Raw genomic sequence first — 26,118 nt, forward strand, 5'->3', positions numbered from 1 at the left:
TCATGATGGGAATGCCAAAATCTAAAAATGTTAAGAACAGAATCAGCGAACTTCTTTGTATGGAGTCCGGTTAAATTCTGGTGGCAGCCATGTTTGTTTTTATTATTTGAGGACGCTTACGCGCGTAATAATTCCATATTTGGAATTCGCATTTCCTAATATGGTAGGATGAAAATACCCTGTAAAATACCACAAAATTACGGCATGCTGTAACCTATGGCATTACGGTGACAGATGTATAATAATATACTATACTATACTATTACTAACTACTAACATATATGTTTTATCATGCAGTGTCCATGCTGTATACTTTCATTTTTATCATGCAGATCACACCTATGAATTATAGGAAATACATGGGTTGTAGTCTGGCTATTCAAATAGTTTCCCCTCTGATAATAAGTGTATCAGAAGGCATTGGTTTGATGTATAATGGCTGGATATAATGTGAGGGTTGACTCCATTGCAAGAGCTGGCTGACCGGTTGTTATTGCTTTTCACTATGTCATGGTGTATTGGTACATTTCAACACATAAAGAGTGCTTCAAAACAAGGTGGCCTCCTATGTAGGCGTTGTATTGTTGTTCGTTCCCAATAATTAAATTTCACTTGGTAGCTCACACTTGATTTATAAGCCAAGTATGTTTTTTGCATGTATGCAGGCAAGTACTTTTATTTATAATTTTCAGTCTGGTCCCATTCTATAATGTTTGGTTGGGGCTAGTGACGTTCAAATCATGCAGTCTTGTATTTTGTTTTTGCCTGAGTTCAATGAGATATAAATATGTTTTTTTTGTGATTGTATACAGTGAATGCTTATTTCAGTTTACTTTTTTCAATGTCAATTCTGAGATAATTGTGCTATTCTTTGTCTTATTTGGAATAAGCTAATTTAGTGATGTCATTATTATTCATATCTGTAGTAACAAGGAACTTGATGTAGATGGGGGAAATGTAATCTGTACAATTACAATAGAGGTCGTAAGTCAAGGGTAGCATTAACATACCATATATGGTTATGTGGCCTCATTAATATGCATAACTGTAACAATTAATTAGGCCTGTCAGTAGAATTTTTCAATTGTTTCATGCTGTTGAAGAACACTAACCTCTTTGAGTAGAAGATATCGAGTAGAAAATTGCTGTACTTATTTTATCAGTATCTTCAGTATCATTTATATTATGCTGCTCTTCATCTTCTCCAAGTCTACTCTGTACAATAGACTACAAAATAAGATTCAAAAACAAATCAGTTTTAAAATTAAAAATGAACTCTCTCATCCATCCATCAATCTATCCAGCCCGACCATGCCCGCCCGCCCACCTGTCCGTCCGTCCGTCTATCTATCTATCTACCATCCATCCATCCATATTATATCTTGATTTACAACATCTACATGCTTGCATGACCATCATTGGAAGATTGTATTTTACCTGTATGCTATGTGATATATCTTTAGTTAAAGCTGTATGTAGGACCACAACTGGTTCTCTTGGCATACTGCTATGTGTATATACGAAACATCTTCTATATGGTCCTACTCTTCTCTTCAAATCTGCCCAATTTCGTACAGGATGCACTGCCTCATACTCACTTATCTACATAAAAGAAATATATTTCCTTAACTCAACTTGACTGCCAAAAAAAGTGAGTAGGTGTTAAAATTGCGTGCACTCAATGATTTTAAAGGACAATCTGGACAGAACATTTGTTTTTTTTTCTTCTTTTTAATTTAAGGCTTGTTTTAATTGAACATTGATACAGGCCTGAATTATGATAAAAGAAAGTGGACATTTCATGGGAAAAGCATGTATACATCACATTGGCCAAGCATAACATGACCAGGGATGACTGTGATAGTCTATCAACTAGGCATGGTGTCAGCCCATCAGAACAGCACTTGAAGAGTCAATGTGGTAAGCATGAGAAAAGTACAGCACATGAAAAGTTCATGGATCAAGCATTCTGCACCATATTCTGTGCTCATCATTCTGTGCCATCGAGAAAATCTATACTGTGCCCCAATCTGGGTTCACAATTTGTGGCAATGATTTTCAAACCTGTTCATCAATGCAATTAATCGGGATGGTTTTATATGAAATAATGTTACAACATTTGTAGGGGCATCGAAAAGTAGAAAACTATTGGAAACAAACAAATCATTCTGCTCTCTTTTTAATTGCGTATGAACTATTTTTCTCAAGGACGCAATCTTGGTCAATTGTGAAAGTTTAAACAATGTTTCAAGTCTTGATCTATGTATTAATTTTACAGTCCTTTTTTATCGAAATTGCCCACTAGTTGAGCTGTCATTCTGCGCCAGTGAAAAGCAATGTAATGTTATTTTATATGACTCAATCTAGGTCCACTATTACATAGTCGAAACAATGTTTCACTTTATTGTACTCATTCCACTGGCCACTTCTTTTGTATTTCATCATGCGATTTTATGAAGTTCCAATGCCAACAATTGTCTGTCTTTGCACTAGTATTTTACAAAAAACAGATGTGCTCATGGCTTCACACACGCAACTGTAATTCACACCGCTTCATATCTCTAACTTTGTTTTTATTAATATTATCTCGCAATATTGTAGCCACAAAACAAGCAAAATGACTACAAACAATTCGCAATAATAAACAGGAATGAGAAATTATCTGCGTTTCGTAGATTAGCAGATAATTACTATCTATTCGTATGTAAATTATTCAGGTGCCATTGCACCTGCTCCAAATGGTTAGTGGCTAAGTAGCCAGGTGCTCATGAGTATATAGTAAGAAGAGTATTCTATTGTATTCAGTCTCGGTTGCAAACAACTCACGATGTCCACACTGACGAAAGGCCTTAGCGAACAGATAACACCAGGCCTTGCTCGACGATGTTACTAGCATATTACCACCGTGGTAGAAGACCGTTTTGCGAAATTTAAGCGCGACTTGTCCTAAGAAAATAGCGAAGCGCTTGGGACGGCGGAGGTGCTGGAGTGCCTGCATACGATCTTGGATGCCACTACTAAAATGCTGTGGCGAAAGCCAATACGCTCTCTGAGGTATAGTTCTGGTTTCTCGTCGTATGAAGCTTATCAAACTTGCCGATAAAAGCGAATTTGGGTGGGGTCGCAGTCCGATTTGTCATGACTAAGTAATCTTGTAAATATGTATTTAACACGAATAATTTATGTCGCATCATTTTGTATGCTTGTTTACCTTCTTGCAGGGTATGTAGCCTCTCGGCATATTCGCCTTTCGGCATGTCTGTATATATTCGCCTTTCAGCATGTCTGTATATATTCGCCTTTCAGCATGTCTGTATATATTCGCCTGTCACACGCAACGTAATATTACCGTAATTGGTATAGTACAGGTGTGATGGTTCAAATACCAAAATGGCAACAGTAACATAAAGACTTCCCTGGTGGTGATGATAACATACGAACACGGAGCCAACAGATGAGGTTTCAACTGGTACTGGTATTATTATACTTTGCAAACATCAAGTACAATAACGCAGTAAAACTCCACTACTCCAATAACTAGATACTTAAAATCCAATACAATTCAACGAGATCTCCGATCTGATCTCAGTGCTGAACAACTCCCCTATATATACCCACACTGTCTATAAATAGACCATTACATCAGCATACATAATGAGTCTGCAACTTACTACAAATTTCTAGAATGTTCCATTACCTTCTATTGCCTCCTACAGTGTTCTATTACCTATTCAACCAGTTTCTAAAAATTCCACCCAGACACAGTACGGTTCTAGAACATTCTCAGTAACACGGAAGTGGTAAACAAGTCGTATGCGACATGCCTCCCCTCTCAAGAATATTATAACATATAATATTACATGACTAGCAACGACGTCAATAATACGAATACGATAACAATTTCAAATAAAACAACAATACAATATATCAAATCGAACTGAGTACATAAATTCGAAAATCACGTACAGTAGAATATAATAAAATATGAAATACAGTCATAAACGAATAACATTCTACTATACTGTTCAAAGCTCCTCAGTCCATCAATCTACTCAGGTAGTTCGCTACCACATTGTCCCGTCCAGGAATATCTTCAACACGATAATTATATCCTTGCAGAGTCATCGTCCATCTCATCACTCGGTCATTTGCAAACTTGGCTTTATCCAGGTAAGACAATGGTTTATGATCCGTCTGCAAAATGAACTCCACACCGGCTAAATATAGGCGAAATTTATTCATGCCCCCATACAATGGCTAAACATTCCCTTTCTACAGTTGAATATTTCTTTTGTGCATCGGATAACTTCTTACTTGCATACGCAACTGGATGAAGCTTCTCACCATGATTCTGCATAAGTACTGCTCCAATTCCTACCTGAGATGCGTCCGTCCGCAACACAAATGGTTTCTGTGGGTCTGGCAACTTCAAAATTGGTTTGCCCAATAAGTATTCCCGCAAAGTGTTATATGCTTCCTCCTGGGCCTCTCCCCATACAACTTTGTTGGGTTGTCCTTTCCTTAGTAGATCACTCAGGGGTGCTGCAGTAGTTGCGAATAAGGGGATGTGGTCTCTGTAGTAATTGACCAGCCCAAAGAATGATCGGACACGTTTCTTGGTCGCTGGTCTTTGCGCTTCTTGAATTTTTTCCATGTTGTCGTGACTCAGACTCACCCAATTGTGTCCAATTTCATGACCCAGGAATTCTACTGATGTTGCACCCAGAACACACTTGGATGGTCTAGCTGTTATGTCCGCTGCTCTCAGTCTTCGTAACAACTCAGATAATACTTGAACATGCTCATCCCAGCAGCTTGAATAAACTATCATGTCATCTATATAGCTTCCAATCCCCTCCATACCTGACAATAATTTCCTGATTCCCCGCACCAGAGTAGCTCCCGAATTCTTCATTCCAAATGGCATCCTTAAAAATTCATAAGTTCCATCGGGAGTAACAAATGATGTCTTTGGTATATCTTCTTCAGCTACTGGTATCTGCCAATAACCCTTACTTAAATCAATTTTTGACAGGAACTTACTATTATGTAGCCTCTGAAATATATCCCCTGTTGTTCCCCTGTTGGCTCAGGGTCGGTTACAGTGACCTTATTTAATTTTCTCTAGTCTACACATATGCGATTCGATCCATCCTTCTTCTTTACAATCACCACTGGTGACGCATAGGGTGATGTGGACTTACATCTGATTACTCCCATTTTTAACATATCTTCAATATCTTGCCTAAGGTTCTCCCTTATTGCATATGGTAGTGAGTATGGCTTAGATCGTATTGGTGTGTCATTTGTCAGGTCAATCTTATGACTGATTATCTTGGTCTTTCCTGGCAAGTCAATAAACACCTTATCATAGGAATTGACTAAACCCACCAGTTCTTTCCTCTGGTGTTCTGTCAGGTCTGTACCAATTTGAACATCTTTACTTGACTCCTTAGGTTTACAAGTTCCTAACTCTAGAAGATCATCTTCGTCTACAGCATTCTCTTCATCTGACTCATTGCACCCCGCTGTAGCTGCGCGCACAGCATTCATCAAGTCTATGGCCGTATTTGGTGAGTAACTTGTCTGACTTCCATCTAGTTGAGGTGACGTCTCCCGCTCAACATACAACTTTAACATATTTACATGATACGTCTTCACTTTGTCACCTATCCTCACTTGATAATCGTTTTCGCCTATTACCTGCTCCACCACATAAGGACCCTTCCACTGCATCAATAGCTTGTTGTCAGTTGGCAGCAAAATTAACACCTTATCTCCTTCCTTAAAGGGGAACTAAATAGAGCCTATTTTGGTGTTTGTATTCATCAAGTTATGTATAGTGATTATAAATTTGAAAAAAAAAATTAAAAAAAATGATTATCTTCAGAGTTATGATGATTTAAATATGAGAAACCATAAACCTGCGAAGGACTTCCGTTTGCGCCATCTTGCCATAAAAAACGCCCTCATGAGGTATAAACAGGTAAGGTAACAAAGCATGATGACGAAATAGTATCTGATTAAATATAAGCAACTTAGGGAGCCATAGTTGGCTGGACTGGTGAATTGATTTCTAGTCTATGTACGTTGTTGCGACTTTTACGTTAATGTTATTTACAAGCATATCAACATACAAACATTATGGATGTGCAATTGATCGAGACAGGCATTTTGTTTTGTTTTTTGTCTAACTGTCTAATAAATGCTGTTTCCAGTATTGCACTGTGCGGCGTGCAAATTATTCAAAGTATGGATGCTGGAGTATGCAATCTTGAGTTCGTAGGGTGGTGATGGAAACATTTTCTTCCATGTATTCACGGGGGCTGCACTGGCAAATCATGGGACAATTGTCACAGGAACACCAAGCAGATTGTTCACAGACCTCCCGTGTAATTTGAAATAAAACTATTACCCGAACAAGGGGCATCGTCGATGATATACTCTCATCACTCACACTGGACTGACCTGAATCTTCACAGTATACCGTACTTCCCTGATCATAAGCCCGGAGGCATGAACACGTAAGGGAAAAGTAAGGGATGAGCTTATACTCGAGGACCAGCTCAGAAAAGATGATTTTGTTTTAGGGTTAAACACTGTAACCATCTTGCTAACAACGAAAAATTATCCAAAACAATTATTCGTTTACCATGCCAGGCTCGGGAAAATATTATTTTTGAAAAAAAAAAATGCGTCATTGATTTCCACGACACTTACAATGAAGAAACAAACATGCTCATAAAAAAACACACACATTTTATTACAATACGATTTACATACCGTCAGAATTTACGGTGAAATAATGGGTAGGATCTGTGAGGAAACAGTGGATGAAGGCATTTATCATTATCTTGAGTCGTTTTGGTATGTTTTCGATCGTACGCAAACTCGACGCAAAGCAATTTTCCATCATGAGGTTTTTCAGCACGATTTGACCTGGAACAACTTCCTTTGACATAACAGGTCATGTCTTTCATTAACCAATCAAAATGATGTGTCGTAATGATGAAATTTTCCGATTATTGACGATGATTTTTTGACGCAATGCGGAAGTGAATTACCGCAATGTTAAAATACAATCTGTAGCACTGATTGCAGCGAAAAAAACGATGATTTTTTCCCTAAAAACTGGCGTTTCGCAATTTCCGAAATATAAACGACGGTTAATAGTAACCGTGGGTAAACTTAGCGTGGAGGATGAATTTCACGGTCGCCAACATCATGTCACATCGTTCAAACCCTAGGCCTTTCATGATAGTCTCAAAGTAAACCAAGCCCAATAACCAGGTACACGACTTAACGATCACATTTTTGGCTTTTCGAAAGCTACTACTCAAAGAAATATCGATTACTCCAGTATTGCAACATCGGGGTTCATCTTGAGTAAATGACAGAATAGAAAGGATGCAAACCACGTTGTGTACGTTCGCCACGTACTCTGAAATGAAATTAATGAGTTTTCTCATAAAAAAACACGAACCAAACTACCATGCCAATCACGATTATTATGAAATGAAACACACCTTTTACACGCATATTTTGAAGAATATCGTGGACGCCCAGTAAAAACACTTTGGGCTTATTATAATCGTGAATGCTCTCAACTCGATAAATACCTAGTAAAAATATAGGAATGGGCTATATACTCGGGAGGGGCTTACGATCGGGGAAGTACGGTACTTTAACGCAATTGGGCTTCCACTCTCAGAATACTGTGGTTCAAACGCATAAGGCTCTAACCCAAGTTTTAAAAAGCACATTGTGCATATAAAAATTGAGTTTATACTAGTAGTACACAATGCTTGGCAGCATGAACGGCTATGTACAATGGCATATACGAATGCGATCAGATACTAAAACGTCATAGCTTTGAAAAGTACCCGGATGTTAAATATGTTCGTTCGGTGTTTATTCCCCTCCATGAATGGCCTCCATGGTGTTTAACTGCAAGCACTTCAAATGCCTATCCAAGCTACAGTTATAATTAAAACAAAATTAAACCACTGCAATATTATTTCGAATACAGTTTAGAATATACACAACTATAAATTAAAGCCGCATTTAGGTTCGCTTTAAGCACTCGCTTCTTCGTTTTACGATCATAGTAACACTTGTATCGGTTTTGTGCCTTTTGTAATTCCTCTCGAGCAATCTTTAAAGTCTGTTCTAACCGATCTCTCAACTCAAACACATACTGGTAACTATTAACTATCTCAGGAGTATCGCTCTCTTCGGTCCATAACTCTTTAAGGATCTTCATTGGGCCTCTAACCGTTCAACCATATAACAGCTCAAATGGGGAAAAACCAGTTGACTCCTGTGGTACCTCTCTATATGCGAAGAGTAAAGCACTAATATACCGATGCCATTGCCTTGGTTGTTCATGGCACAACCGCTTTAACATCTTCTTCAAAGTACCATTAAACTTTTCCACCAATCCATTACAAATGGGGTGATAGGGCGTAGACGTCAGTCTCTTAATGCTGAGCAATCTTGATACTTCTTGCATGCATTCTGACACAAACTGAGTCCCCATGTCATGGCTATAAAAGTCAATCAACGCCTCGGCTACAGTCTCCGTATCTATATTTTTAAGTGGAACAGCCTCTGGATACCGTGTAGCATAGTCCACCATAGTTAAGATGTATCGATGACCCCCGTCACTGGCTGGTGTAATTGGTCCAACCAAATCTATAGCCACACGCTTGAATGGCATATCAATTAAAGGCATCTTACCTAATGGGGCCTTCACAACTGATCCCTTTGAAACAGTCTTCTGGCACACATCACACGATCTACAAAAACTGGTGACATCTTGATGTAGCCCAGGCCAATAAAAGCTAGTCACAATCCGGTCTTCTGTCTTCTTTATCCCCATGTGTCCACCAAATATTGAATCATGGGCAATCTCCATAACACGAGTCCTCAACAGTTTCGGCACAACCACTTGACGTACCGTCTTGCCTCCTGGAACTGAACGATCCTGATACACACGATACAGCAAGCCTCCATATACCTGGAACTCGGTTGTATGGTGCCCTCTCACTTCTGGTTCTCTCTTACTATAATATTTCTTCAACGATGTGTCTGCTTGCTGCATCTCAATTAATTTGTTTTTTGTTACATGTGCTCCAGTCTTTACATCACACACTTTGAGCGGCTTCAGCTTACCAGATTTCTTCGCTTGTGCTCTGGTCCACTCACATTCCACACTGGATCCGGGTCATCTGGTGGTCTTGCTCCGGGCACATTCCCAACAATTAACTCATAGATTGGGTCTTGCACACATAATGCTTCAACCATGCCTCTCAAATATGGTGTATTAATTTCCACCATGGCGACTGGAACCCTTCTTACAGTACGATCAACCATCAATATATGACCCATCTTTTTTGTATACTGGTCATCTGGTACCAAGCTCTTCTTGACTATAATGCCATTACACCCAGTGTCTCTCAACATGGTCACAACTGTGTCACCAACCTTCCCTTGACCCACAGGCAAAGTCCTGTCCTCCACAACGCCACTCCGTTCCATACATGCACCATTCACAACCTTTAACTGCTCCCCCGATGCTAACAACAAATGGTCCTTCTCAATCATTTTAGGCACATCACTGGTAATTTGAACAGCACAGCTAGCACTGATATTAGACTCCTCTTTAACCACTGAAGCTGCACCAGTAGTAGTGCTGGGTTTGACACTCTTTCTTTCTTGACCCTTGTGTTGTCCACTACGGCAGAACTTAGCCACATGGCCTACGGCACCACACTGAAGGCACTGTTCACCTTTGTCATGGTTGACATCAGTAACGCGGGATGGACATTGTGCTGCTCGATGACCAACACCCTGACATACATAACACCGGATACTACTACCCTGTCCCACATCAGTATTTCTAATGGCAGTCTTATTATCGTTACGCCTCACCTGGTCCTTTGTGGATAACTGTCGACCATGTGCCACTAGGTACTGCTTTGCTATTACTGCCAACTCATCTAAATCTTTGGGTGCTCTTTCTTTAAGATAAACTGCAAGATCTTTTGTACAGGCACCAATAAACTGCTCCTTTACCATCAAGTCGGTAACACCATCATATGTTGCTGCAGTGCCTGACAACTCAACCCATTTAACAAAATAATTCTTAAGCCGCACAATTAACTGGTCAGGACTCTCGGAACTTTCAGGTTTAATTTCACGGAATCGCTTCCTGTACCCATCCTCTGTGAAATCGTATCTTGTCAACAGCGCCACCTTCACACGATCATAGTCAACTGCATCAGTGTCGGACATCCTGGAATATACTTCCAGTGCTCTACCAGTCAACAGCGCACTCAATTTTGTGGCCCATCCATTTCTATGCCAACTCGCATTCGTTGCAAACCTCTCAAACCGCAATAAATAACTATCAAGTTCATCCTTACCATCAACAACTTTGGTGACTGTGCATCACTGACCACATTTCGTTGACCGTCAAAATCAGCCTGTTGGAGCCCCGGCATTGCTGCTTGCAGCTCTAATTTCCTCAACTCAAATTCTCTTTCCTTTTCTCGCTGTTCTGCTTCCATTCGCAATTTCTCTCTTTCGTCTGCTTCCGCTTCCAGCCGTAACTTTTCCTTTCTTTCCTCAATCTCCCTTTCCACTTCCAGCCGTAACTTTTCCTTTCTTTCCTCAATCTCCATTTTCCTCACCTCTGCTTCTATTTTCATTTTTGCCCTTCTCTCTTCCCTCGCGGCTTGTCTGTCAGCCCGCTGAGAACTCAGTTGCTCCAAAATAAATTTCCTTTTGTCTTCTCCAGTCATTCCCAGTTCATCCGCCCATTCCATCAACTCTTGTTTCGACATATCTTTTATCTCGCTGGCCATGTTGTCTTCTATATGTCTTCACTGTTCCCGGACGAGCCCCCAGATGTCACACACAACGTAATATTACCGTAATTGGTATAGTACAGGTGTGATGGTTCAAATACCAAAATGGCAACAGTAACATAAAGACTTCCCTGGCGGCGACGATAACATACGAACACGGAGCCAACAGATGAGGTTTCAACTGGTACTGGTATTATTATACTCTGCAAACATCAAGTACAATAACGCAGTAAAACTCCACTACTCCAATAGCTCCAATACAATTTAACAAGATTTCCAATCTGATCTCAGTGCTGAACAACTCCCCTATATATACCCACGCTGTCTATAAATAGACCATTACATCAGCATACATAATGAGTCTGGAACTTACTACAAATTTCTAGAATGTTCCATTACCTTCTATTGCCTCCTACAGTGTTCTATTACCTATTCAACCAGTTTCTAAAAATTCCACCCAGACACAGTACGGTTCTAGAACATTCTCAGTCACACGAAAGTGGTAAACAAGTCGTATGCGACATCGCCTTTCGGCATGTCTGTATATATTCGCCTTTTGGCATGTCCGTATATATTCGCCTTTCGGCATGTCTGTATATATTCGCCTTTCGGCATGTCTGTATATATTCGCCTTTAAGCATGTCTGTATGTTTTTGGCATGTTGCTTGCGTTATGGAGGTGCGGCCCTTTGCTGCTGTTCTTGTGCGACAGCAGCATGCGATGTGAGTAGACAATTCGTTATTTCAAATTCGCGGTTAAATGTCGGCATATTATTGCGTCGTCGCATCAATTTTGTTGTATAAATAGTTTTAGATGTCTTTCAGATACAGGATTGGAAGGCCGAACTTGGCAACCCAGTACTGGATGACTTCTGCGACACTCTGCCTGATGTGATGTTGGCATCTAGATCCGGTAATATTTTGAGCAAGTACACCGGCAGTTGGCTCAGATGGAAACAATGGTGCAAGTCAAATTTGTCAGAGAACGTTGCCTGTCCACCTAAGCCGTTGCACATTGCTATATGTCTTCAGATTTTGTTAGAAGATGCAAATACAGCTTCGCCCCTGGATTCTACTTTGTGAAACCATAACTAAATTTTTGGCTCTCCTGGGTGCTGCAACCACCGCATACCGCATTTCATGCTTGTTGTGTAATTTGTATGAATAATTGAAAGTTAATTATAGATTGAGAAATTATCTGCGTTTCGTAGATTAGCTGATAATTACTATCTATTCGTATGTAAATTATTCAGGTGCCATTGCACCTGCTCCGATTGGTTAGTGGCTAAGTAGCCAGGTGCTCATGAGTATATAGTAAGAAAAGTATTCTATTGTATTCAGTCTCGGATGCAAACAACTCACGATGTATTTTTTTATTTTATTTTTATAAATGTATAGTATTCTTAATATGGACACTCCCGACGTCCAACCCTGGGTACATCTAACATTGCGTCGGGTACATGTTTCCAGATGTTTTTCTCCCTTGACAGGTTTTTATATCTGGTTTTTCCTGGGCGGTCAATGTATTCACGATGGGGCTTTGGCATCAATTTCATGTATATTTACATATGTAAGGGGGGGGGTAAATAAACGTAATAAACGCGTGTGGCTCCTGGGTGCTGCAACCACTGCATACCGCATTTCATGCGTGTTGTGTAATTTGTATGAATAATTGAAGTTAAGTATAGATAGGTTACAACAAAGAGTATAGATCCACTGTTACTAGTAACTGTGATAGATCAGACTTTTTTCAATACTGGCTATTCAGAAAACGACAACTAATGTATATACGAGATTTATTCTTTATGATGACTAAAATAATACTATTTTCAACATTAGTGTTTGTTAGTTGGGCAAATCAGTGTTCAAAATTTGTTATTCCAAAATGTTCGTACTGTCTGAAAATCACCCGGGACCGGAAATGGTTCCGTCGTCTTGTTTTGGGTCAGCATACGTTTTTGCCCGTTTTCAAGAAAATAAAACAGCTCTTGTTCAAATTATCATAATTTTTACTTGTACCATACTATTTAAAAGAACGTTGGCGCGTTTTAGTTTCACAAATATTTTTAAAATAAAAACGGTTTTCCGAAAATTTTGAACTGTCTGTTGATTGCTTGCCTTCAATGATCGAAATTACCATATTTTTGCTATTTTCAAAAAAGTTGGCATGTTTTAGTTTGGCAAATTAATTTACGAAAGCTTTATTTTAGGGCCAAATTGGTGTCATACATGTATGTTAATCACCTCACTGCTGAGTGATTTTTGATCAGTCAAATTCCTTTTGGCACGAAAAAAAAGCTCTGCAATCTGCAAACACTGATTTTCAGCACAACATGTTTGAGGACGCTCAAACTATTGCAAAATAAAAACAGAATTGTATTAGGGCCACCAAATCCTAAATAAGATAAACCGTACCATGAGAGAATAATTGGACGAGTGTGTATTTTTCTCCCAGCCGGGCAGCGAGAAGGAACTGAGACATTGTTTACAAACTACGACAATAAACTCTCTTACTGTGTGGTGCATGTAACGGCGAACGGGACATTTTTTTCTCAAAACCGTTGTTTCTTTCTTCTTTTTTTTTATGACTCATCCACTCAAATCATATCCTTGATAATGACCTCTAAATATATAATTTCCGTTTTTGTTCTAATATTTCAGACACATGTTTGTTTTCATGGTTTCATGGCTAAAGAATTAGCCGTTGATAGCCCGTAATTCGGTGTGTACGATGTGTTATTGGGCGCTATTTCTCTCACAATGAGCGTTTATAAACACTACTCCTTCAGAAACAAGCAATTTTGGCATTTTCATCTGCCGATTGTACATAATTATAGCTAGCTGATTCCTTTAATTTATTTGTTTTTAATAGTTTTGTAATTTTTAAAACAACAGTATTTCATGCGAAAATAACATCCCTATGGCGTTGATAAAGAGGCTTGAAAATCATTGCCATCTAAGATTTAACATTTTTAAAAAGCTTTAACCCAGAATGGGGCACAGAATGAATTTTCACGATGACGCAGAATGAGGGACATAGATTACAGCGCAGAATGATGGCACAAATAGTGGGCAGCGCACAATGCTTATTTTGGGAAATGCGCCACCAGATTCCGGTGGTGCAGAGTACCAATTTTGATCCCAACATGTACGTCAAGAAGGATATATGTGTAGTAAGCCACACATGTTTTGTATCAAAATCACCTATTGTGAAAGAGCCCCTTATTATTATTTAGTCAGATGGCACCTAGTATTGAGTTATATTAACCAGTGCATTTTGTTTTAAAAGTTTTCTGGTGTCCAGATGAATTTGCATAATTTATGTGCGTGAACTTGTTGTTTTTTATGCTATTTCTAGATTGTCTTATTTGTCTTGTACATAGATTCCTAGATTAGTTGGACTACGCTATTTCTAGATTGTCTTATTTGTCTTGTACATAGATTTCTAGATTAGTTGGACTACGCTATTTCTAGATTGTCTTATTTGTCTTGTACATAGATTCCTAGATTAGTTGGACTACGCTATTTCTAGATTGTCTTATTTGTCTTGTACATAGATTTCTAGATTAGTTGGACTACGCTATTTCTAGATTGTCTTATTTGTCTTGTACATAGATTCCTAGATTAGTTGGACTACGCTATTTCTAGATTGTCTTATTTGTCTTGTACATAGATTTCTAGATTAGTTGGACTACGCTATTTCTAGATTGTCTTATTTGTCTTGTACATAGATTTCTAGATTAGTTGGACTACGCTATTTCTAGATTGTCTTATTCGTCTTGTACATAGATTCCTAGATTAGTTGGACTACGCTATTTCTAGATTGTCTTATTTGTCTTGTACATAGATTCCTAGATTAGTTGGACTATGCTATTTCTAGATTGTCTTATTTGTCTTGTACATAGATTCCTAGATTAGTTGGACTACGCTATTTCTAGATTGTCTTATTTGTCTTGTACATAGATTTCTAGATTAGTTGGACTACGCTATTTCTAGATTGTCTTATTTGTCTTGTACATAGATTCCTAGATTAGTTGGACTACGCTATTTCTAGATTGTCTTATTTGTCTTGTACATAGATTCCTAGATTAGTTGGACTATGCTATTTCTAGATTGTCTTATTTGTCTTGTACATAGATTTCTAGATTAGTTGGACTATGCTATTTCTAGAATAGTTGGACTACGCTATTCCTAGATTAGTTGGACTACGCTATTTCTAGATTGTCTTATTTGTCTTGTACATAGATTCCTAGATTAGTTGGACTATGCTATTTCTAGATTGTCTTATTTGTCTTGTACATAGATTCCTAGATTAGTTGGACTACGCTATTTCTAGATTGTCTTATTTGTCTTGTACATAGATTCCTAGATTAGTTGGACTATGCTATTTCTAGATTGTCTTATTTGTCTTATACATAGATTCCTAGATTAGTTGGACTACGCTATTTCTAGATTGTCTTATTTGTCTTGTACATAGATTCCTAGATTAGTTGGACTACGCTATTTCTAGATTGTCTTATTTGTCTTGTACATAGATTCCTAGATTAGTTGGACTATGCTATTTCTAGATTGTCTTATTTGTCTTGTACATAGATTCCTAGATTAGTTGGACTACGCTATTTCTAGATTGTCTTATTTGTCTTGTACATAGATTTCTAGATTAGTTGGACTACGCTATTTCTAGATTGTCTTATTTGTCTTGTACATAGATTCCTAGATTAGTTGGACTACGCTATTTCTAGATTGTCTTATTTGTCTTGTACATAGATTTCTAGATTAGTTGGACTACGCTATTTCTAGATTGTCTTATTTGTCTTGTACATAGATTCCTAGATTAGTTGGACTACGCTATTTCTAGATTGTCTTATTTGTCTTGTACATAGATTTCTAAATTAGTTGGACTACGCTATTTTTAGATTGTCTTATTTGTCTTGTACACAGATTCCTAGATTAGTTGGACTACGCTATTTCTAGATTGTCTTATTTGTCTTGTACATAGATTTCTAGATTAGTTGGACTACGCTATTTCTAGATTGTCTTATTTGTCTTGTACATAGATTCCTAGATTAGTTGGACTACGCTATTTCTAGATTGTCCTATTTGTCTTGTACATAGATTCCTAGATTAGTTGGACTATGCTATTTCTAGATTGTCTTATTTGTCTTGTACATAGATTCCCAGATTAGTTGGACTATGCTATTTCTAGATTGTCTTATTTGTCTTGTACATAGATTCCTAGATTAGTTGGACTATGCTATTTCTAGATTGTCTTATTTGTCTTGTACATAGATTCCTAGATTAGTTGGACTATGCTATTTCTAGATTGTCTTATTTGTCTTGTACATAGATTTCTAGATTAGTTGGACTATGCTATTTTTAGATTAGATGGACTACGTTATTTCTAGATTAGTTGGACTACGCTATTTCTAGATTGTCTTATTTGTCTTGTACATAGATTCCTAGATTAGTTGGACTACGCTATTTCTAGATTGTCTTATTTGTCTTGTACATAGATTCCTAGATTAGTTGGACTACGCTATTTCTAGATTGTCTTATTTGTCTTGTACATAGATTCCTAGATTAGTTGGACTATGCTATTTCTAGATTGTCTTATTTGTCTTGTACATAGATTCCTAGATTAGTTGGACTACGCTATTTCTAGATTGTCTTATTTGTCTTGTACATAGATTTCTAGATTAGTTGGACTACGCTATTTCTAGATTGTCTTATTTGTCTTGTACATAGATTCCTAGATTAGTTGGACTACGCTATTTCTAGATTGTCTTATTTGTCTTGTACATAGATTCCTAGATTAGTTGGACTATGCTATTTCTAGATTGTCTTATTTGTCTTGTACATAGATTTCTAGATTAGTTGGACTATGCTATTTCTAGATTAGTTGGACTACGCTATTTCTAGATTAGTTGGACTACGCTATTTCTAGATTGTCTTATTTGTCTTGTACATAGATTTCTAGATTAGTTGGACTACGCTATTTCTAGATTGTCTTATTTGTCTTGTACATAGATTCCTAGATTAGTTGGACTACGCTATTTCTAGATTGTCTTATTTGTCTTGTACATAGATTCCTAGATTAGTTGGACTATGCTATTTCTAGATTGTCTTATTTGTCTTGTACATAGATTCCTAGATTAGTTGGACTACGCTATTTCTAGATTGTCTTATTTGTCTTGTACATAGATTTCTAGATTAGTTGGACTACGCCATTTCTAGATTGTCTTATTTGTCTTGTACATAGATTCCTAGATTAGTTGGACTACGCTATTTCTAGATTGTCTTATTTGTCTTGTAAATAGATTGCTAGATTAGTTGGACTATGATATTTCTAGATTAGTTGGACTACGCTATTTCTAGATTGTCTTATTTGTCTTGTACATAGATTTCTAGATTAGTTGGACTACGCTATTTCTAGATTGTCTTATTTGTCTTGTACATAGATTTCAAGATTAGTTGGACTACGCTATTTCTAGATTGTCTTATTTGTCTTGTACATAGATTCCTAGATTAGTTGGACTACGCTATTTCTAGATTAGTTGGACTACGCTATTTCTAGATTGTCTTATTTGTCTTGTACATAGACTCCTAGATTAGTTGGACTACGCTATTTCTAGATTGTCTTATTTGTCTTGTACATAGATTCCTAGATTAGTTGGACTACGCTATTTCTAGATTGTCTTATTTGTCTTGTACATAGATTCCTAGATTAGTTGGACTATGCTATTTCTAGATTGTCTTATTTGTCTTATACATAGATTCCTAGATTAGTTGGACTACGCTATTTCTAGATTGTCTTATTTGTCTTGTACATAGATTCCTAGATTAGTTGGACTACGCTATTTCTAGATTGTCTTATTTGTCTTGTACATAGATTCCTAGATTAGTTGGACTACGCTATTTCTAGATTGTCTTATTTGTCTTGTACATAGATTCCTAGATTAGTTGGACTATGCTATTTCTAGATTGTCTTATTTGTCTTGTACATAGATTCCTAGATTAGTTGGACTACGCTATTTCTAGATTGTCTTATTTGTCTTGTACATAGATTCCTAGATTAGTTGGACTATGATATTTCTAGATTAGTTGGACTACGCTATTTCTAGATTGTCTTATTTGTCTTGTACATAGATTTCTAGATTAGTTGGACTACGCTATTTCTAGATTAGTTGGACTACGCTATTTCTAGATTGTCTTATTTGTCTTGTACATAGATTTCTAGATTAGTTGGACTATGCTATTTCTAGATTGTCTTATTTGTCCTGTACATAGATTTCTAGATTAGTTGGACTATGCTATTTCTAGATTGTCATTATTTGTCTTGTACATAGATTCCTAGATTAGTTGGACTACGCTATTTCTAGATTGTCTTATTTGTCTTGTAAATAGATTTCTAGATTAGTTGGACTATGATATTTCTAGATTAGTTGGACTACGCTATTTCTAGATTCTTATTTGTCTTGTAAATAGATTGCTAGATTAGTTGGACTACGCTATTCCTAGATTGTCTTGTTTGTCTTGTACATAGATTCCTAGATTAGTTGGACTAGGCTATTTCTAGATTAGTTGGACTACGCTATTTCTAGATTGTCTTATTTGTCTTGTACATAGATTCCTAGATTAGTTGGACTACGCTATTCCTAGATTGTCTTGTTTGTCTTGTACATAGATTCCTAGATTAGTTGGACTACGCTATTTCTAGATTGTCTTATTTGTCTTGTACATAGATTCCTAGATTAGTTGGACTACGCTATTTCTTGATTGTCTTATTTGTCTTGTAAATAGATTTCTAGATTAGTTGGACTATGATATTTCTAGATTAGTTGGACTACGCTATTTCTAGATGAGTTGGACTACGCTATTTCTAGATTGTCTTATTTGTCTTGTACATAGATTTCTAGATTAGTTGGACTATGCTATTTCTAGATTGTCTTATTTGTCTTGTACATAGATTTCTAGATTAGTTGGACTATGCTATTTCTAGATTGTCTTATTTGTCTTGTACATAGATTTCTAGATTAGTTGGACTATGCTATTTCTAGATTGTCTTATTTGTCTTGTACATAGATTCCTAGATTAATGGACTACGCTATTTCTAGATTGTCTTATTTGTCTTGTACATAGATTCCTAGATTAGTTGGACTACGCTATTTCTAGATTGTCTTATTTGTCTTGTACATAGATTTCTAGATTAGTTGGACTATGCTATTTCTAGATTGTCTTATTTGTCTTGTACATAGATTCCTAGATTAGTTGGACTACGCTATTTCTAGATTAGTTGGACTACGCTATTTCTAGATTGTCTTATTTGTCTTGTACATAGATTCCTAGATTAGTTGGACTACGCTATTTCTAGATTGTCTTATTTGTCTTGTACATAGATTCCTAGATTAGTTGGACTATGCTATTTCTAGATTGTCTTATTTGTCTTGTACATAGATTTCTAGATTAGTTGGACTACGCTATTTCTAGATTGTCTTATTTGTCTTGTACATAGATTCCTAGATTAGTTGGACTACGCTAATTCTAGATTAGTTGGACTACGCTATTTCTAGATTGTCTTATTTGTCTTGTACATAGATTCCTAGATTAGTTGGACTACGCTATTTCTAGATTGTCTTATTTGTCTTGTACATAGATTCCTAGATTAGTTGGACTACGCTATTTCTAGATTAGTTGGACTACGCTATTTCTAGATTGTCTTATTTGTCTTGTACATAGATTCCTAGATTAGTTGGACTACGCTATTTCTAGATTAGTTGGACTATGCTATTTCTAGATTGTCTTATTTGTCTTGTACATAGATTCCTAGATTAGTTGGGCTACGCTATTTCTAGATTAGTTGGACTACGCTATTTCTAGATTGTCTTATTTGTCTTGTACATAGATTCCTAGATTAGTTGGACTACGCTATTTCTAGATTAGTTGGACTATGCTATTTCTAGATTGTCTTATTTGTCTTGTACATAGATTCCTAGATTAGTTGGACTATGCTATTTCTAGATTGTCTTATTTGTCTTGTACATAGATTCCTAGATTAGTTGGACTACGCTATTTCTAGATTAGTTGGACTACGCTATTTCTAGATTGTCTTATTTGTCTTGTACATAGATTCCTAGATTAGTTGGACTACGATATTTCTAGATTGTCTTATTTGTCTTGTACATAGATTTCTAGATTAGTTGGACTACGCTATTTCTAGATTGTCTTATTTGTCTTGTACATAGATTCCTAGATTAGTTGGACTACGCTATTTCTAGATTGTCTTATTTGTCTTGTACATAGATTCCTAGATTAGTTGGACTACGCTATTTCTAGATTGTCTTATTTGTCTTGTAAATAGATTGCTAGATTAGTTGGACTATGATATTTCTAGATTAGTTGGACTACGCTATTTCTAGATTGTCTTATTTGTCTTGTACATAGATTTCTAGATTAGTTGGACTACGCTATTTCTAGATTGTCTTATTTGTCTTGTACATAGATTCCTAGATTAGTTGGACTACGCTATTTCTAGATTAGTTGGACTACGCTATTTCTAGATTGTCTTATTTGTCTTGTACATAGATTCCTAGATTAGTTCGACTACGCTATTTCTAGATTGTCTTATTTGTCTTGTACATAGATTTCTAGATTAGTTGGACTACGCTATTTCTAGATTGTCTTATTTGTCTTGTACATAGATTCCTAGCTTAGTTGGACTACGCTATTTCTAGATTGTCTTATTTGTCTTGTACATAGATTTCTAGATTAGTTGGACTACGCTATTTCTAGATTGTCTTATTTGTCTTGTACATAGATTCCTAGATTAGTTGGACTACGCTATTTCTAAATTAGTTGGACTACGCTATTTCTAGATTGTCTTATTTGTCTTGTACATAGATTCCTAGATTAGTTGGACTACGCTATTTCTAGATTGTCTTATTTGTCTTGTACATAGATTTCTAGATTAGTTGGACTACGCTATTTCTAGATTGTCTTATTTGTCTTGTACATAGATTTCTAGATTAGTTGGACTACGCTATTTCTAGATTGTCTTATTTGTCTTGTACATAGATTTCAAGATTAGTTGGACTACGCTATTTCTAGATTAGTTGGACTACGCTATTTCTAGATTGTCTTATTTGTCTTGTACATAGATTCCTAGATTAGTTGGACTACGCTATTCCTAGATTGTCTTATTTGTCTTGTACATAGATTCCTAGATTAGTTGGACTACGCTATTTCTAGATTGTCTTATTTGTCTTGTACATAGATTCCTAGATTAGTTGGACTACGCTATTCCCAGATTGTCTTATTTGTCTTGTACATAGATTCCTAAATTAGTTGGACTACGCTATTTCTAGATTGTCTTATTTGTCTTGTAAATAGATTTCTAGATTAGTTGGACTATGATATTTCTAGATTAGTTGGACTACGCTATTTCTAGATTCTTATTTGTCTTGTAAATAGATTGCTAGATTAGTTGGACTATGATATTTCTAGATTAGTTGGACTACGCTATTTCTAGATTGTCTTATTTGTCTTGTACATAGATTTCTAGATTAGTTGGACTACGCTATATCTAGATTGTCTTATTTGTCTTGTACATAGATTCCTAGATTAGTTGGACTACGCTATTTCTAGATTAGTTGGACTACGCTATTTCTAGATTGTCTTATTTGTCTTGCACATAGATTCCTAGATTAGTTGGACTACGCTATTCCCAGATTGTCTTGTTTGTCTTGTACATAGATTCCTAGATTAGTTGGACTACGCTATTTCTAGATTGTCTTATTTGTCTTGTAAATAGATTTCTAGATTAGTTGGACTATGATATTTCTAGATTAGTTGGACTACGCTATTTCTAGATTGTCTTATTTGTCTTGTACATAGATTTCTAGATTAGTTGGACTACGCTATTTCTAGATTAGTTGGACTACGCTATTTCTAGATTGTCTTATTTGTCTTGTACATAGATTCCTAGATTAGTTGGACGAGGCTATTTCTAGATTAGTTGGACTACGCTATTTCTAGATTGTCTTATTTGTCTTGTACATAGATTCCTAGATTAGTTGGACTACGCTATTCCTAGATTGTCTTGTTTGTCTTGTACATAGATTCCTAGATTAGTTGGACTACGCTATTTCTTGATTGTCTTATTTGTCTTGTAAATAGATTTCTAGATTAGTTGGACTATGATATTTCTAGATTAGTTGGACTACGCTATTTCTAGATTGTCTTATTTGTCTTGTACATATATTTCTAGATTAGTTGGACTACGCTATTTCTAGATGAGTTGGACTACGCTATTTCTAGATTGTCTTATTTGTCTTGTACATAGATTTGTAGATTAGTTGGACTACGCTATTTCTAGATTGTCTTATTTGTCTTGTACATAGATTTCTAGATTAGTTGGACAACGCTATTTCTAGATTGTCTTATTTGTCTTGTACATAGATTCCTAGATTAGTTGGACTACGCTATTTCTAGATTAGTTGGACTACGCTATTTCTAGATTGTCTTATTTGTCTTGTACATAGATTCCTAGATTAGTTGGACTACGCTATTCCCAGATTGTCTTGTTTGTCTTGTACATAGATTCCTAGATTAGTTGGACTACGCTATTTCTAGATTGTCTTATTTGTCTTGTACATAGATTCCTAGATTAGTTGGACTACGCTATTTCTTGCTTGTCTTATTTGTCTTGTAAATAGATTTCTAGATTAGTTGGACTATGATATTTCTAGATTAGTTGGACTACGCTATTTCTAGATTGTCTTATTTGTCTTGTACATAGATTCCTAGATTAGTTGGACTACGCTATTTCTAGATTAGTTGGACTATGCTATTTCTAGATTGTCTTACTTGTCTTGTACATAGATTCCTAGATTAGTTGGGCTACGCTATTTCTAGATTAGTTGGACTACGCTATTTCTAGATTGTCTTATTTGTCTTGTACATAGATTCCTAGATTAGTTGGACTACGCTATTTCTAGATTAGTTGGACTATGCTATTTCTAGATTGTCTTATTTGTCTTGTACATAGATTCCTAGATTAGTTGGACTATGCTATTTCTAGATTGTCTTATTTGTCTTGTACATAGATTCCTAGATTAGTTGGACTACGCTATTTCTAGATTAGTTGGACTACGCTATTTCTAGATTGTCTTATTTGTCTTGTACATAGATTCCTAGATTAGTTGGACTACGATATTTCTAGATTGTCTTATTTGTCTTGTACATAGATTTCTAGATTAGTTGGACTACGCTATTTCTAGATTGTCTTATTTGTCTTGTACATAGATTCCTAGATTAGTTGGACTACGCTATTTCTAGATTGTCTTATTTGTCTTGTACATAGATTCCTAGATTAGTTGGACTACGCTATTTCTAGATTGTCTTATTTGTCTTGTAAATAGATTGCTAGATTAGTTGGACTATGATATTTCTAGATTAGTTGGACTACGCTATTTCTAGATTGTCTTATTTGTCTTGTACATAGATTTCTAGATTAGTTGGACTACGCTATTTCTAGATTGTCTTATTTGTCTTGTACATAGATTCCTAGATTAGTTGGACTACGCTATTTCTAGATTAGTTGGACTACGCTATTTCTAGATTGTCTTATTTGTCTTGTACATAGATTCCTAGATTAGTTGGACTACGCTATTTCTAGATTGTCTTATTTGTCTTGTACATAGATTTCTAGATTAGTTGGACTACGCTATTTCTAGATTGTCTTATTTGTCTTGTACATAGATTCCTAGATTAGTTGGACTACGCTATTTCTAGATTGTCTTATTTGTCTTGTACATAGATTTCTAGATTAGTTGGACTACGCTATTTCTAGATTGTCTTATTTGTCTTGTACATAGATTCCTAGATTAGTTGGACTACGCTATTTCTAGATTAGTTGGACTACGCTATTTCTAGATTGTCTTATTTGTCTTGTACATAGATTCCTAGATTAGTTGGACTATGATATTTCTAGATTAGTTGGACTACGCTATTTCTAGATTGTCTTATTTGTCTTGTACATAGATTTCTAGATTAGTTGGACTACGCTATTTCTAGATTGTCTTATTTGTCTTGTACATAGATTCCTAGATTAGTTGGACTACGCTATTTCTAGATTAGTTGGACTACGCTATTTCTAGATTGTCTTATTTGTCTTGTACATAGATTCCTAGATTAGTTGGACTACGCTATTTCTAGATTGTCTTATTTGTCTTGTACATAGATTTCTAGATTAGTTGGACTACGCTATTTCTAGATTGTCTTATTTGTCTTGTACATAGATTCCTAGATTAGTTGGACTACGCTATTTCTAGATTGTCTTATTTGTCTTGTACATAGATTTCTAGATTAGTTGGACTACGCTATTTCTAGATTGTCTTATTTGTCTTGTACATAGATTCCTAGATTAGTTGGACTACGCTATTTCTAGATTAGTTGGACTACGCTATTTCTAGATTGTCTTATTTGTCTTGTACATAGATTCCTAGATTAGTTGGACTACGCTATTTCTAGATTGTCTTATTTGTCTTGTACATAGATTTCTAGATTAGTTGGACTACGCTATTTCTAGATTGTCTTATTTGTCTTGTACATAGATTTCAAGATTAGTTGGACTACGCTATTTCTAGATTAGTTGGACTACGCTATTTCTAGATTGTCTTATTTGTCTTGTACATAGATTCCTAGATTAGTTGGACTACGCTATTCCTAGATTGTCTTATTTGTCTTGTACATAGATTCCTAGATTAGTTGGACTACGCTATTTCTAGATTGTCTTATTTGTCTTGTACATAGATTCCTAGATTAGTTGGACTACGCTATTTCTAGATTGTCTTATTTGTCTTGTACATAGATTCCTAAATTAGTTGGACTACGCTATTTCTAGATTGTCTTATTTGTCTTGTAAATAGATTTCTAGATTAGTTGGACTATGATATTTCTAGATTAGTTGGACTACGCTATTTCTAGATTCTTATTTGTCTTGTAAATAGATTGCTAGATTAGTTGGACTATGATATTTCTAGATTAGTTGGACTACGCTATTTCTAGATTGTCTTATTTGTCTTGTACATAGATTTCTAGATTAGTTGGACTACGCTATTTCTAGATTGTCTTATTTGTCTTGTACATAGATTCCTAGATTAGTTGGACTACGCTATTTCTAGATTAGTTGGACTACGCTATTTCTAGATTGTCTTATTTGTCTTGTACATAGATTCCTAGATTATTTGGACTACGCTATTCCCAGATTGTCTTGTTTGTCTTGTACATAGATTCCTAGATTAGTTGGACTACGCTATTTCTAGATTGTCTTATTTGTCTTGTACATAGATTCCTAGATTAGTTGGACTACGCTATTTCTTGATTGTCTTATTTGTCTTGTAAATAGATTTCTAGATTAGTTGGACTATGATATTTCTAGATTAGTTGGACTACGCTATTTCTAAATTGTCTTATTTGTCTTGTACATAGATTTCTAGATTAGTTGGACTACGCTATTTCTAGATTAGTTGGACTACGCTATTTCTAGATTGTCTTATTTGTCTTGTACATAGATTCCTAGATTAGTTGGACTAGGCTATTTCTAGATTAGTTGGACTACGCTATTTCTAGATTGTCTTATTTGTCTTGTACATAGATTCCTAGATTAGTTGGACTACGCTATTCCTAGATTGTCTTGTTTGTCTTGTACATAGATTCCTAGATTAGTTGGACTACGCTATTTCTTGATTGTCTTATTTGTCTTGTAAATAGATTTCTAGATTAGTTGGACTATGATATTTCTAGATTAGTTGGACTACGCTATTTCTAGATTGTCTTATTTGTCTTGTACATATATTTCTAGATTAGTTGGACTACGCTATTTCTAGATTGTCTTATTTGTCTTGTACATAGATTTCTAGATTAGTTGGACTACGCTATTTCTAGATTGTCTTATTTGTCTTGTACATAGATTTCTAGATTAGTTGGACAACGCTATTTCTAGATTGTCTTATTTGTCTTGTACATAGATTCCTAGATTAGTTGGACTACGCTATTTCTAGATTAGTTGGACTACGCTATTTCTAAATTGTCTTATTTGTCTTGTACATAGATTCCTAGATTAGTTGGACTACGCTATTCCCAGATTGTCTTGTTTGTCTTGTACATAGATTCCTAGATTAGTTGGACTACGCTATTTCTAGATTGTCTTATTTGTCTTGTACATAGATTCCTAGATTAGTTGGACTACG

General features: G+C 36.0%; 1 protein-coding gene across 1 annotated transcript in view; it reads right to left on the reverse strand.

Annotated features, from left to right (window-relative positions):
- The window catches only part of LOC102807103 (malonyl-CoA decarboxylase, mitochondrial-like), a 128,159-nt gene that overhangs the window by 34,611 nt on the left and 67,430 nt on the right, over positions 1-26,118 (reverse strand). The window contains exons 6-7 of the mRNA XM_085505554.1: positions 1,438-1,602; positions 1,113-1,227 (exon numbers count right to left, since the gene is read on the reverse strand). Coding sequence (XP_085361680.1) covers positions 1,113-1,227; positions 1,438-1,602 — 280 coding nt within the window. The remainder of the gene's footprint in view (positions 1-1,112; positions 1,228-1,437; positions 1,603-26,118) is intronic.

This window comes from Saccoglossus kowalevskii, chromosome 11, assembly GCF_978046115.1.
Source record: "Saccoglossus kowalevskii chromosome 11, keSacKowa6.1, whole genome shotgun sequence".
In the NCBI taxonomy this organism is placed as follows: domain Eukaryota; kingdom Metazoa; phylum Hemichordata; class Enteropneusta; family Harrimaniidae; genus Saccoglossus; species Saccoglossus kowalevskii.